This window comes from Eptesicus fuscus, chromosome 17, assembly GCF_027574615.1.
Source record: "Eptesicus fuscus isolate TK198812 chromosome 17, DD_ASM_mEF_20220401, whole genome shotgun sequence".
Lineage (NCBI taxonomy): Eukaryota > Metazoa > Chordata > Mammalia > Chiroptera > Vespertilionidae > Eptesicus > Eptesicus fuscus.
The window spans coordinates 11,131,813-11,146,519 of NC_072489.1; the positions used below are offsets into that span (position 1 = coordinate 11,131,813).

The window sequence follows — 14,707 nt, forward strand, 5'->3', positions numbered from 1 at the left end:
GAGAGAATCTTACAAGCAGCAAGAGAAAAACAGTTAGTTACCTACAAGGGAGCTCCCATAAGATTATCAGCTAATTTCTCAACAGAAACCATGCAGGCCAGACGGGAGTGGCAAGAAATATTCAAAGTGATGAATAGCAGGAACCTACAACCAAGACTACTCTACCCAGCAAAGTTATCATTCAGAATTGAAGGGCAGATAAAGAGCTTCACAGATAAGAAAAAGCTAAAGGAGTTCATCACCACCAAACCAGCATTATATGAAATGCTGAAAGGTATTCTTTAAAAAGAGGAAAAAGAAGAAGAAAGATAAAAATTATGAACAACAAATACATATCTATCAACAAGTGAATCTAAAAGTCAAGTGAATTAAAAATCTGAGGAACAGAATAAACTGGTGAACTTAATAGAATCAGAGGCCTAGAATGGGAGTGGATTGATAATTCTCAGGGGGAAAGGGGTGTCTGAGTGGGGAGTATGGGAAGAGACTGGACAAAAATCATACACCTATGGATAAGGACAGTGGGGGGGAGGGGAGGAGATAAGGGCAGAGGGGGGTGGGAACTGGGTGGTGGGGAGATATGTGGGGAAAAAGGAGAAACAATTGTAATCTGAACAATAAAGATTCATTAAAAAAAAAAGAGAAAAAAAAAATAAAATTCTATGATAAGAACAAAATAAAATAGAATTCTATGATAAGAAGATGTTTTAAATGAGGAATAATAATTCAAACTACCATGATCATATTTGCCAAATTTATTATTTTTTTGCAAGGAACAAGTTTTTGTTTTATTATTAGCTCTATGGTTATTTCCTTATTCTAGTTCATTAAATATATTATTTAATTTTTATTTTATTTTTATTTTTATTTTATTTCCTATTTATTTCTTTATTTATACTGTTTTTCTAAAAATATTAATTTATGTGTTGCACAGAGTCAGCAGTCCTTGAAGGGCTACTTCTTTTTTATTTTTAAATTTTTATTGAATTTATTGGGGTGACATTGGTTAACAAAATTATATGGGTTTCAGGTATACAATTCTATAATATGTCATCTATACATGGTATTGTGTGTTCACCACCCAAAGTCAAGTCTTCTGTCACCATTTGTCCTTCTTTACCCTCCTCTACCTCCCTCCAACCCCCTTTCCCTTATTGTCTGTGTCTATGAGTTTTCTTTTTTGCTTAATTCCTTCACTTTCTTCAACCAGTAGCCCCAACTCTCCTCCCCTCAATAGCTGTTAATTTGTTCTCTGCATCTATTTTGTTTGCTTATTTATTTTGTTCATTAGATTCCACATATAAGTGATATGGTATTTGTCTTTCTCTGACTGGATTATTTCACTGAGCATAATACTCTCCAGGTCCAACTATACTGTCACAGACATCTTTTTGTACGTCTATTGCCCATCTGTACGTCCTTTTTGGAGAAGTGTCTATTGAGGTTCTTTGCTCATTTTTTAATTGGATTGTTTGTTTTTAATGTTGAGCCATGTAAATTCTTTATAAATTTCTAATATTAACCCCTTATCAGATGTACTCTTGATGAATATGTTCTCCCATTCAGTGGGTTGTCTTTTCATTTTGTTGATGATTTCCCTTGCTGGAGGACTATTTCTGAGGCTTGTCGTCTCAATCAGCTTTCACTCTGTTTGTTTCATACTGGATTTGCCAATTTTTGCCAAATGAACTCAAATTTACCTGATTCCATCTGAACAAATCCTGGGTTAAGGGTAAGGTCCTCCATTGCTTTTATGTCCCCATGGTACGCTAGGTTGTGATGAGCTGAGACCCTTGAAAAACAATTTTTCATCTTGACATAAACAGAAAAATGCATTAATAATAATCATAGCAAACAACAATAATAGCATACACTCAAACCTCCAATCTATGAGAAGACAGACTTATGGATATGTGTGCACAGAGTCAAGGCTTTCTTATTATGCCTTAACTGACAGGCCACATTCCTCCCTCTGTCCCAAGCTTCCCTTCCTCTAAGTCTATAACACATTCAGGGTCCTGGTTTTATGTACACTCAGTTTCAAATTTCTACCTCTCTGGGAGGTCTGCTCATTTGCTGAATGGGTTGAATGCCCCTTGTCCTCTGAACCTATTGGCCCTTCAAAGTTGTGTCAATGGCATCAGGAAACACAGCCCTGAGAAGGGTTTTCTTTACAAAGGGCCACTCGTAGTGCCTGGCAGGCTCCTTTACAACAGGAACCTGGGAGGACTGCCCAACAGGCATGAGGACTTGAATATACAGGACTGATGACTTTTGAGAAGTCAAAACACCAATCACAAAGTAAGATCAAACCAAGAGCAGTTCCTGCTCCCTGCCAGGGAAAACCCAAACCTTTTGAGTTATTTGATAAGACTAAGTGCTTCAAAGAGTGAGTGTAAGTTTCGGGGAGGGCGGGAATCAAAGGTCATGTCAGAGACTTGGAAAAGGTGACTTCATCAGGCTTTGACGATAAGAACTGGACACCCCTGGAAACCCAGGCATGGAGGAGCCACGGACTGGTCTGGTATCTACCCCACTCATGGTCTCTGCTTCTCTCTTCACTATCTCAGCAGGTCCTTCTGTGTACCCAGCCCTGGGTTGCACCCTGGATACAAGGAACTGAATCAAATGTTCTTAGAAAAGTTAAGAACACTGAAACAGTGTCACAGATGTTCATGCTAGCTGGAGAGAAATCAAGAGGGCTGCTTTGAGGACATGATGCTGGGGATTTGGTTGTTCCATTGACGTCTGTTGACCAATGACTCTGTTTCCAGGCACTCTTCTAGGTGGGGATACAACAGCTGATGAACAGAACTTCTGCTCTAAGGAATCATGTGACCATTAAATACGCAACCAAATAAAGATTATGTTGTAGACGTAAATTACAGGCGGAGAATTACAATTTTGATAACTACTTAAAGTTAAAGGGTTAGGGAAAGCCCTTTCTCCAGAGATAAAATTTTAAGCTGAAATCTGAATGACAACAAACAATTCAGCAAAGATAGAGGGAAGTGTCCTGGGCTGGAACAGCTAGTGCAAATGCCACATTCAGCTTTGAATGTAACTTACCTACAAATACTTCTCCTTGTGCCTAGCCCTGTGACATGCCCAAGGAAGACATTTGATAAATGTTCTGAATGAGAAGGTTGGAAAGAGAGGAGTCAGTGTTGTCAGTAGAGTAAACACAAATGGAGGGTAAACTACAGATACAGAGGTGTGTGTCTGTGCACGTGTGAGTGCACACGTGATCATGTGTTTGGTAGAATGTCTGTGCTTGTATCTTCTATAAAAAAATGTCTGTAGGAAAATAGCCTGAGAATCTGTTATTCTAGAGGGTCAGTTGCCGAGCTATAGAGGTGGATGCATGGGAGGGGCCAGTAGAAGGAGGAGTTTAGGGTATTAGAGAGCTGCCCAGTGCGGCTGAAGGGTCCATCATCAGTCCTGGAGAGCTGCCTAGTATACCGGAGTTCTAATAATGGTTGTTTATTAACTTGGGGTGAAGGCCAGTCCAGCACTGTGCCGGTCACCAGGCTAATTGGGCCTGACATTGCTGAGGCATCTACCAGAGGCCTGGGCTGGAGGACAGCTTCCCTGCCATAGCCTTCGTGCTCTGAGGAGGCCCTAGTAAGTCATTTCTGGAGGTCAGAGGCAGAGTCCTGGGCCAAGAGTCTGGCCACTTGACTTGATCCTCATGAGGTCCAGGCAGGAGCGTTGGTGGGGTTGTCAGGCCCACTCAGGGTCTCGGTCTCTCTGTGACCTGTGCTGTTTATGTTCTTCTTGGATCCAGTTGACTATCAGCAAACTAAAGGGTTGTCTTTTCAGTCAAAAGAAAGAATGGAAGTGGGTATGTTTACACCTGACCTTGGCCTTCGGTATAATTGGGGAAGGGGGGTGGGCAGGAAGAAGATAGAAAAAGGAAAGGTGGAGAAAATGTGATAAAGTTTCCTTCCAACTCACTACTTCTCATTGCGTTCTGGAGGGAGGGAAGGGTTCAGGGAGCTGAAGGGTAGGCAAGAGCAGATGGTAGTTATGCAACAAGGACCAGCAACATTGGGATTAGTGGCCAGAGAGGAGCAGAGGGAGAGCCCCATGGGGCTGGGTTACGAAGACTTTCTGGAACAGAGACCAGCTTGAGCAAAGGCTGGAGGGGACTCTGACAGCAGGGTGCGGGTACAGAGCTGGGGGGGCCTCTGGGCAGAATGCAGAGAAGCCTGCCAGGAGAAGAAGAATGAGCTGAAATCTGGCCAAGCCGAGTATAAACAGAAATTTTAGGAGCCTGGGTTCTGGCTGGTAAAAAAATAAAAATAAATAATTGCCTCACAATAGAAAACTTCAAACCAAGGAAAGAAAGCAAATCTAAGTCTTATGTGGCCAAGATCAATGATCAAAGAAGGTTCCTTGGGAGGTTCAGAGCCCTGCCTCAGGGAACTCTGGGTCCTGAGATCCAGCAAGGGCCGGTCATAAAGTAAAAACTGTAGATGAAATGGTTGACACACTTGGAGAAACAACTGCGGTTCTGAGGTTAGGTGGACCCAGAACTGTAAAAGGGATTGTTATGTGAAATGAGAGAATGGATGTCATAACCAGGTCCTGACAGGAAATGGGCCTTGTGGGAGCTCAAGGCTCCTGCTATAGTTTGAGTCTAGCTCTCAGGCCCATAGGAAGGGAAGAAGAGGGAATCTGAAGCCTGCTTGGTCCTCACAGACTGGAGTTGAGAGAGGAGCCGAAGCTCACACAGGCAGTGAGCTTGCCTTTGCTCCAGGCCACCAGGACCAGAGCTAGGTCATTTCCAGACCCCGTGGGCTCTCATGCATAGGGCCTGCCTCACCCCCTAAGCCTTGTACCCAAAGGGGCACTGGAGGCCCAAGGAGAACGGGCTCCTGCCAAGTCCTCCTGCATCTACCTTGGCTTTAGCACTGATTGAATTCTAACTTACTTGTCTGTCTCCTTAGTAGCCTGGGAGAAACTCAGAGTCAAAGCTGGTGTGTCTGCTGTCCCGAGCACAGGGTCCAACACACCAGAGGTGGTAGCGAATGTTGGCTCCACAGGATGAGATGAAATTCTTTCCCTGCACTCTCTCCATATCAGGTGAGACCATGTTCTGGTTTTTACCACTTCCCACCCTCCTGTGTGTGGTGACAGTGTCCTTCTCAGAACCCACAACCTGTGAAGATGCCCAGAAGGCCTGCTCAGTGATTGCCTGTGGCATCCCGGTCACCAATGGCACCCCAGGCAGAGATGGGCGAGATGGAGCCAAGGGAGAAAAAGGAGAACCAGGTAGCCAGGCTGGTCTGACTTCTTGAATCTTTACTCCCCATAGGGATCTGGGACAGAGTCATGAGCAGGCTCCCCTTACATTATGATGGGCATGAATCACTCAGGATTATTCTTGTTCAATTTCATTCTCTCCTAAACAAAGACGCTGCTGTGACCTGGCTCCCACATTCCACGCAGGAATCGGTGGGGTGTGGTTGTCCGTGAAGAGGCGGTATCTGCAGCCGGTCAGCTGGCGCTGGAGGCAGGAGGGCTTTCTTTCTTAGGTCACCACTAGTTTGCTGGTGGTTTCTGGCGTCAACGTGAATCTAGTGCTGAGCTTTTGGAGGAAGAGAATGAGTGACAGACACTGGGCCACATGTCCTTCATCTTCCAACAGGGCAGGGGCTCCGAGGCTTGCAGGGCCCTCCAGGGAAACTGGGGCCTCCAGGAAGTAGAGGGGCTCCTGGGCCGCAAGGAGTGAAGGGCCAAAAAGGAGATCGTGGAGACAGTTCAGGTAAGGAGCTCATCTCAGCATGGCGGGGCTGAGGGGCCTGGTCCTGGAACAGGAGGACCTGGTGGAAGGGGCCCTTCTCCAGTGCCCCACTGACAGACCTCACCTCTGCTTCCTGACCCAGCACTCTCACTCCTCCCAGTCCTACTTGGGGCCTGAAGGGATTTTTTTTCAGGCCTACAGGTGCCTGAAAGCACACTTGCAACCCTGCCTGATACTCCTTGTGGATCCTGCAGATGGACCAGCTCCCTCAGCTTGATTAAGAAAATTTTTCAAAAAGGAGAAAGAGTTCTGTCTTTTCCTATAAATGTGTATAATAGCACAGTATTTAAGCAGTAAGGGAAGAAAAGGATCCAGAGCTATAGTATGCAAGTTACCGTTATTGCTATTGCTATTACTAGTTTCAGAGTTACAGTTTATAAGAGGTATGAATTATGTCTGAGAAGGCAGGAATACAGTTAAGTTTTGTTTTTTTTTTGCTTCCTTTTGTTTTCTTATTTTTCTGGAATAAGCATACTTCTTAATAAGCATTCTCCCCCATCCCCCCCCAAAATACTCTGTTCTTGAATTTAGGGTCTTTTTCTCAATATCTGCCCTCCCCGGTTGCTTTGCAGTTACGGAGACTAAGCTGGCTAACTTAGAGAGAGAGCTGAGGAGCCTGAAGGCAGAACTGGACCACATCAAAAAATGTAAGCCTCTTCCTGCCCCACTGGGTTCCCGCTCTCCCCGTGTCCTTGAGTGCTCTGGGCTTTCAGGAGGGTGGAGGAGAACTGACAATTGTGAACACGGATTATATACCAGGGCCTGTGCTAGGTTGGCATTTTCTCACAATATGGTCTCATTCCGTCCTCTCATCACTGTTGTTTGTAAATTACCCTTATTTAATTTACAAGTGAGAGGAAATAGGTCCAGGAGTTGTAGGTAATTCATTCACCGTCACCCAGGTGGGAAGCAGCAAAGGAAAGATTGCATGGAGGTCTGCTGCCTCCAAATCTTCGCTCCGTCCTCAGCACCCACTGTTCTCAGATGGCTGTTCCTGCCCCTTTCGGTCCTGACGTCCAAGCCTGGCAGCGGGGCCCACGCCTGTTTCCCTGTCCCCCTGCACTGGGGCAGTTTGTGCCGGGGACTGTCTCAGGCACAGGCTCCCCAAGGAGAGGCGGGCTCTCCGCCAGGGCCTTCCCCACGCTGAGGAGCTCCTTCTCACTAGGACCTGACCTGAGGGGGTTGCACAGGAGCTCTTTTTCAGAGTCCTGACTCCCCGACAAGGGCTTGGTCACCTACTGGCCGGGGCTCCAGGCCTAGTCAATCCCACCCATCCTTTGTGATTTCAGTACAAGCCTTCTCCTTGGGCAAGAGATCTGGAAAGAAGCTCTATGTGACCAACGGTGAAAAGATGCCTTTTTCCAAAGTGAATGCTCTGTGCTCTGAGCTCCAGGGCACCGTGGCCACCCCCAAGAATGCTGAGGAGAACAAAGCCATCATGGACGTGGCCAATGACCATGCCTTCCTGGGCATCACAGATGAAGCGACCGAAGGCCAGTTTGTGTATGTGACAGGAGGGAGGCTGACCTACAGCAACTGGAGGAAGGATGAGCCTAATGACTTTGGCTCAGAGGAGGACTGTGTGCTCCTTCTAAAGGATGGGCTGTGGAATGACGTCTCCTGCTCTTCCTCCTTCGTGGCCGTCTGTGAATTCCCAGCCTGAAGAGGTGGTCCCTCAACCCCGCCTTGGCTCTGCTGAGCTCTCTGCTGCCCTAAAGGAAAATTCAGTGATGTTTTCCTCATGCGCAGTGTTGACTCATTCTTTGGTGGGGATGGGAGGAAAATGAAGGGATGGGTTTGATTAAGGGATTAGGGAGTGAAAAGAGGCTGACATGAGGGTTTCTGGCCCAGTTCTTGGCAGAGGACACCCTCTGTCTTGCCTAGAGCATGGCACTGGGTCACAGTGAAATCGTGGAAAGGGCGTGTCTAGCCCTCTCCTTTCTCAGCGAGGACACTGCAGCCTGCCACAGGGACCCATGGAGGGCCACATCTGTGTCAGTCAGCAGTGGATCTTGGCCTCCAAGAGATCCAGTTGCTTTTGTCCAAGTGCTGCCACAACTAGATGCCCTTGATCCCTCCCCATGGCTCGCCCAGTCCTATCTGTGACTTGGATGTGTCTTTATTGCTCACTAGTGGCCCAGTGCACAAAATTGATGCACATTAAAAGAGGATTAATTAGAGGAAATAATTTAATATTGCTATTTGCCCTTTCTCTATAATAGAAGTGTCAGAGATGAAAGAAAATTAGTAAAATGTATATGAAAACCTTCCTCCTGTCAGAGTCTGGGGTACACCATGGGACCCAGAATAAAGTTCCCGCCCACCCACATGTGCCTCAAAATCCCGTGAGACCCAGACCCGGCCATCCCGCCCCCCCCCCACCATTGGGTTAGATCCAGACCCAGCCAGTCCCACACTTGTCAAGCACCACCGGGCAGGGGGCTTAGCCTCAGGTCCCCTGGCCTGGTGATGGGGCAGGAGGCATGCCCTGACGACCCCATCAAACTCTGCCGGGCGGGGGGGGGGGTGCTGTCTGAGTTCCCCTGGCCTGGTGCCGTTTGGAGGACATGACCTGAAGTCCCCTGTCAAGCCCCACCTGGTGGGGGGCGCAGCCTGAGGCCCCCCTACCTGGTGGAGCAGCCTGAGGTCCCCTAGCCCAGCACCAGGATGGGAAGTGCACCTTGAGGTCTCCCGTCAAGCCCCACTGGGCAGGGGGCATGGCCTGAGGTCCCCTGTCAAGCTCTGCTGGGTGGAGGTGGGGACTGAGGTCCCCTGTCAAGCCCCACAGGGGTGGGGGAGAGCGTAGCCTCAGGTCCCTGTTGATTGCTCCTTAAGGCTCCTTATGAGAACTTGGCCTCAGCTATGGGTACAGCCATCTTTGTGACAGAGTGATGGTCAATTTGCATATTCCCTTTTTATTAGATTGGATATGCTGCACCAGAAGACCCTTCACCTACTGTAACACCTGGTAATATGCAATGTTTATGTTAGAAGTCCAAACCTGTAGAGAATGTTTGTAAAGGTTTATCTGAACCGAAAAGAGGATACACCTGGAAGCCAGACAACAGTCCGAGAAAATGCTTTTAAAATGGCAGTTTGTAGCTTCCTTTGTGCACTTGGAATTGAGGAGGGAACTAAGGGAGATAACCTGAAGGTGGAGGAAAGCAAGGCAGGAAATGGATTGCAGGGTAGGTAACGAGATTCCATGCTCTCTTGAGGGTGGTTTCTCTTGAGGGGTCTGAAAAGAGACCGTTCAAAGGTGTGTTAACCCTTTTACTAAAAACACTAGATGTCTGCAGTGTGACTACTCACTGTGACCTGCCCAGTTAGAAATCTGTGATCAGAGCACCCTGGGAGGTTACATTCCATGGAACCCCTTTTGCTTCCACAGCAATATGGTACCATGATTAGTCCCAGGAATCCCCAAGTGGCTGTGGCCTCCTTATACCCACCAGGGCAATCTTGAGGACAAAGCACAGCCTTTCCTTCCAGCATACCTTTAGGACACTGGTTTGATATAGCGCGTGCCAGCATCACTGTGGGGGGAAGAAGGTCAGGCAGACTCCTGACCTCCCTCTTCACAGGGCACTGTCAGTCTCAGTCTGTTCATGTTCAGTGTTCCTTTCCTTCGGGGACATCCTCATCCCATTATAGGTCAATTGGGTCCATTATTAGTAGATACAAGAGGAAAAATTCCCCAATGGTGAGCTTCACTCCCTGTGGGTCAAATGATGCAGCGTCAACCAGAAGGCCGACCAAACCCGCCTATGAGCAGGATTCTGATGCTGTGGGCCCACAGTCCTGCTCATGACCATGCATGTTTGTAACAATCTCAGGGTTGGTGGAGCTGAGATGCTGGAGAACCCATGCAGCAAACGGGAGAGAGTGAATTGCAGCTCCACTTCGAGGCCATTCACCAAACAATGTTGAAAAATAGTTCATGAATGTGCCAAAGGCCACTTAATAAGATGGTTTTGTTAAAATTAGTTTTCTATTCTGTTTTTCTTTGTATCTGAACTCCCAGAGAGAGAACCATAAACTTAGGAAGTGCTTGATGAGTATTTGTTGAATGGGTACACCCCAAAAAATGCCCACATGGACACACGGAGTGGATCTGACAAGTAAATGTAGGGAGAGGCCTCTCCCAGGTGCCCTCCTTCTGCAGGACTGTGGGGCAGGGGTGAGAGGTGGCCTGGGAAATGCTGAAGGCTGGTAAAGTAGGGGTGACAGGGCAGGACCAGTGTCACATCACTAGATTTTCAAACCCACGAGACGCTCTCCTTCAAGCACTGCACCGGGGGCAATGCCAAGAGTAATTTTGTGATGTCAAGCAGAACAATTCTCTACTTTCAATTAAAGTTCATTCTGCTTACCAGAGGAGTGGGAGGCTACTTCAAGTTTAGAGGCACCTACCAAACCATTCGTCAAGGCAAATAGAAAAAGGAAAGACCAGAAACTTTCTAGAAGAAAGGAAGATGCACATATGATGACTCAGCAAAGAAGGATTACTGCAATCAAGCATGAAAGTTAACTCCTGAATTTTTCTACAGCCAATAAAACAAGGAGAAAACGGACTGGTAACCATTATATAATTATTTCTATATTTTGTAAGGGGCGAGGGGCATTGGACGGGGATCGTGCTCTGCCCTGAAGGGAATGTCTTCGTGTTTATACTGTGCATAAAGGACAGGATCTTTAAATATAAAATTGTAGAAGACAGTCATGTACTTCACATGGATTGTTTCCCTGTGTGTACTAGTCAGGGAGACAGTAAAAATCTACAGGACAAGCTCAAATTCTTCCATTCCCCTTCCAGCCTTCTCCTCTGCCTGTTCTTCCCCTGACCTCACACCTGATCATCTTTTCAGAGCTCCTCTCTCTAAATGCATCTGCCTGCCACGATTCTGCCTCCATCTAGGATTGAGGCAACCACCTCCCTGAAATTCCCTTCCCAATTCTTATCAATAAGTAGTGGAACCCATGCAAGTAGCTCTGGTGAGAGTGGCATGAATCTAAAGATACAGGATTCTCATGAGAGTCTAAAGGTAGTAACTACAGTTCATCCAGGCTTCCCAGGACCTGGAACAAGAGGGACATATGGATTCAAGGAGCCTCTCCAGACAGCCTCTCTCACTCCCTCAAAGGCAGGCAATTCCCTTCACCCAGGGATATACGATGATGACATCTCTTGCACAGGGACCTAATGAAACCAGGGGCTCCAGGACAGGCCTTTGGGCCTTAAGCAGCACATTCCCCTTGGACTTCAGGAATGGGGAAGACTGAGTGACCTCTTGAGCCCCGCTGTTTGCTGTATCCCTCCCCAGGCTGGCTTTTGGACCAAGAAACTCGCAGGCCTATCTGAGATGCAGTTTTTCTCTGCTGCCTCTTGCAAAGAGTGAGGACCCGAAGGTCATGGCTCAGCGCATTCCTGGACAGGAGGCAGGTGCTGAGACCTCTGTGGAGCCTGGGCTCTGACTCCAGGGTTGTGCCCAAGGGAGAACAAGGCCTGGGTGTCTGTGCCATGTTGAGGCTGGAGGGGAGGCAGTAGGATGGTGAGAAATGCAAGGTTGGGAAGCATGTCCCTGCCTAATGCATTGGGTGGCATGTGAGCTCCCCGGGCCTCAATCTCTATATCTAAATTGCTCAGTCAAGGCTTCTCCCTGCAAAAGCTGGAGGAGTCAATGGTCACACAGATTCAGATCTGTGGGGCCCATTTCAGGAGCAAACGCTGCAGGATCTCAGAAATTTTTTCAGTCTTGGTTACCTGCCATTTTATCCAAAGTCTTTGTGGCCTGAATACTGGTCAACTATTTCTTAAGTCCATCTAAAGCCAGACCGAGTGAGTTAGAATGGCGAGTCCACCTTGCTTTCCAGATGGGAACCTGAAATTTAAAGTACATGTGAGTCGTTGGTCTCCTGAGGGAGTATAGACCCAGCCAGTGTGATTTGCTCCCACCACCAGAGGGGAAGCAGCTATGAAAGCTTGCAACGTTCAAGGCCCGGCTCCAGCTGGGCTCTGCACCTGGAATTGCAGGGCCTCACTCCTGCAGGATCATCTTTCTGTGGAGCCCTACAGCTCTGCTGTTCTCACTCGCAGCCATGCCCACGCCAGAGGATGGGGACCTGAGGTGCCGGCTAATGGCCTAGCATTCGCATTCCTCAGCCCTGGGCCACCTGCTTCCCTCTGTGTGGCCGTGAGAGATCCACCAGCGCTGGGTCACAGCAGACCTGGACTTGTATTTGCACGTGGCAGAGGGCCTCTGACCTGGAAGGTTGTTTGTCATAATTGTGTAACTGATCTGTGCATCAGAACCTGCCAAGAATCAGAGATTCATTTCCCGATAATGAGGAAGAGACCAAATGTCATCATGGGGATGTCGGGAAGTGAACATTGCAAAGTGATGTTGTCTTTGTAACCTTGAGTGCCACCTCATGTGGCTCTTCAGAGGCATGCCAGCAGAGCTACCTGGAAGGCTTGGCAGAGTCATAAGGTCAAGTTGGTTCTGCTCTGGACCCAGTGCATCAAAAGCTCAGAGACATTCACCGTGGTGAGGTCCCTAGGCGATCCAGATGTTTGGCCAGTTTTGGAAACCACTGCTCAAGGAAATACAACCATCCTAGCAGCTTTCTGCCTGCCTTTTACCTTCACAGGGAGACCCAGAAGCCAGGGGGCCAGGGCTTCTCATTCCATGTAGCCCTTCACCAGGTGAAGGGGTTCCTTCTTAACTCCACAGTGTCAGATCCCAAATTATCTCCTTCAGCTGCTCATGGCCCACTAGTAAAAAGCAACTGCTGACCCAAATCCTTCCCTCTGCATTTCCAGGGTCTGACTGCCTCCTGGCTTCAGGCAATGGGCCTGGGTCTGGAACATCTCTGCTGAATATCAGAGAAGGTGAGGCACTGCGCAGGTAAAACCCTGAGTGGAGAATTGTGTGCACATGATTTGGGGTCTTTGTGCATGTGTGAGTGTGTGAGTTTCTGTATAGAAACCAGGAGACCCAGTGCTTGAAATTCCCAGCATCCTGCTGTTAGCAGCCTCAGCCCTTTCCTCCCCACCCCCATCCCCAGCCTATATTCACGTGTTTGCTCTGCACACCCCTCACTGAGGAGCTTTGGCTTGGGTGATGGCAGGGGCTCAGGGTGAGGTACGGGCATGCTTGGTCATGGACAAAGTGTCCACAAGTGGCCTTGAGCTGAGTACTACCACCCCTGGCCTCAACAGAGATCGTGTGGGTGATAACATGATCCCCCTCTTATTGTCGCCATTGTCCTCCCCTTCAAAGCCTTTATCTGACCATCAAATGTAAGGCTACTCCAACTTCAGTCCCCATTACTACACCCAGGTTTATTTTCTTATTGGCCGTTGTGGACATCTGAAACCATCCTGACCATTTACTTGTTTGGTTTTGTCAGTGTAGCAAAGTCATTAAGAGGACACTGGAACCCTGTCTGGTTTGGCTCAGTGGATAGAGCATCGGCCTGCAGACAGAGGGTCCCAAGTTCGATTCCAGTCAAGGGCACATGCCTGGGTTGCAGGCTTAATCCCCTGTAGGGTGGTGCAGGAGGCAGCCGATCAATGATTCTCTCTCATCATTGATGTTTCTATCTTTCTCTCCCTCTTCCTTCCTCTCTGAAATCAATAAAAATATGTTAAAAAAAGGGGGGGATGCTGGAGCCAGACCCCGTGCAGCTGAGGTCCTGAGCAAGTCACACACACTCTGGGCATTGGTTCTCTTTGTTGTAAACATGGGCTATGACTAGTGCCCCCCTCACAGGGTGTGAAGAATAAATGGACTGGCACAGGTAAGGCAGCCAGAAGAGCACTGGCCCTGATGAATGCCATGCAAGCATTCCTTCTTGGTGTTACTGTGATCAGTTTGATAAGCTGAGTCATACAATGAAGTTCCAGAGCCCAGAACAGGGCTGGGGACCACCTCACTCTCAATAACTGTTGAGTGAATTAATGAATAAACAAACAAACAAATGAAGGAATTGCAGTGCTCCCCAAAAATGTGTGACCCCCACAACCTTCGCAGGTGCTTGACTGAACTTCAAGCTGGAACCAAGAGAGAAGCTGCTTGGAGAGACTTATTTTGGAATATGGCTCTGGGCACAGCTTCCTTTCTTGGGTAAAAACAGTGGCTTCATGCTGCCCTCTGCTGGTGTCTCTAAGACAGGGTGAGCAAACTCAGAGAGCCAATATAGGAGCAGGTGAGTGGTGGAGTCCTTGTCTGCAACTTCAGATGTTCCTGCTTTCTTCCCTGCTGCCCTGATTGCAATACCCAGTTAGAATGCCTTTCCTAAATGCCCCTCCCCTGTAGGACCAGGGCCAGACATACTGTCCCACTGGGTGAGCAGAAAACCTCATGTCCAGCAATCCCTGGAACTGGTGGAATTCTCTACCCCGGGTCTGTGTGTCTCTCTCATGTCCACACCTTCACTGTGAGCTCTTCAGAGACCCCCCTCCCCCCATACTCCTTCTTGTCTGCCCACCTCAGCTCTCTCTGTCTAGGCTGAAGTCAGATCCCTGCCAGGACAGGACTGGCTCTGTGGAGGCTGGATGTGTGGGCATCCCCCTTAGCTACCTCTGTGTATCTCTGTGACGTTCAACCAGAATCAAGCCCTATGCTTCCCTCTTCCCCAGCCCCTCAGCATCAGCCAGGAGAGACTGTGGACTTGTCTCTGAGCCAGGTTCCGCTTTACGACATTGCTAAGTGTTTGCCTGTGGCCTTTGTGGTGCAGAGGAGTTCAGGCTGAGGACCTGTAACTAAAGAAACTTGAGAGACTGCCTGGGACCAATGAGGACACCAGAGGAGGGCTCAGCCCACATCGAGATGGTGGGGATCTCCTGCAGGTCTGCAGTGGAGATGACTGTTGTCCCACTAGCTGTCAGTCTGT

At 48.2% G+C, this 14,707-nt stretch overlaps 1 protein-coding gene across 1 annotated transcript; it reads left to right on the forward strand.

Moving 5' to 3' along the window:
* Positions 1-5,096: 5,096 nt before the first annotated feature.
* LOC103292862 (mannose-binding protein A-like) lies at positions 5,097-7,510 on the forward strand. Its single transcript, XM_008149121.3, has 4 exons — positions 5,097-5,277; positions 5,654-5,770; positions 6,382-6,456; positions 7,099-7,510. The coding sequence occupies exons 1-4, from the start codon at positions 5,097-5,099 to the stop codon at positions 7,470-7,472; spliced, it is 747 nt and encodes a 248-aa protein (XP_008147343.1). The 3' UTR covers positions 7,473-7,510.
* The last annotated feature ends 7,197 nt before the right edge of the window (positions 7,511-14,707 follow it).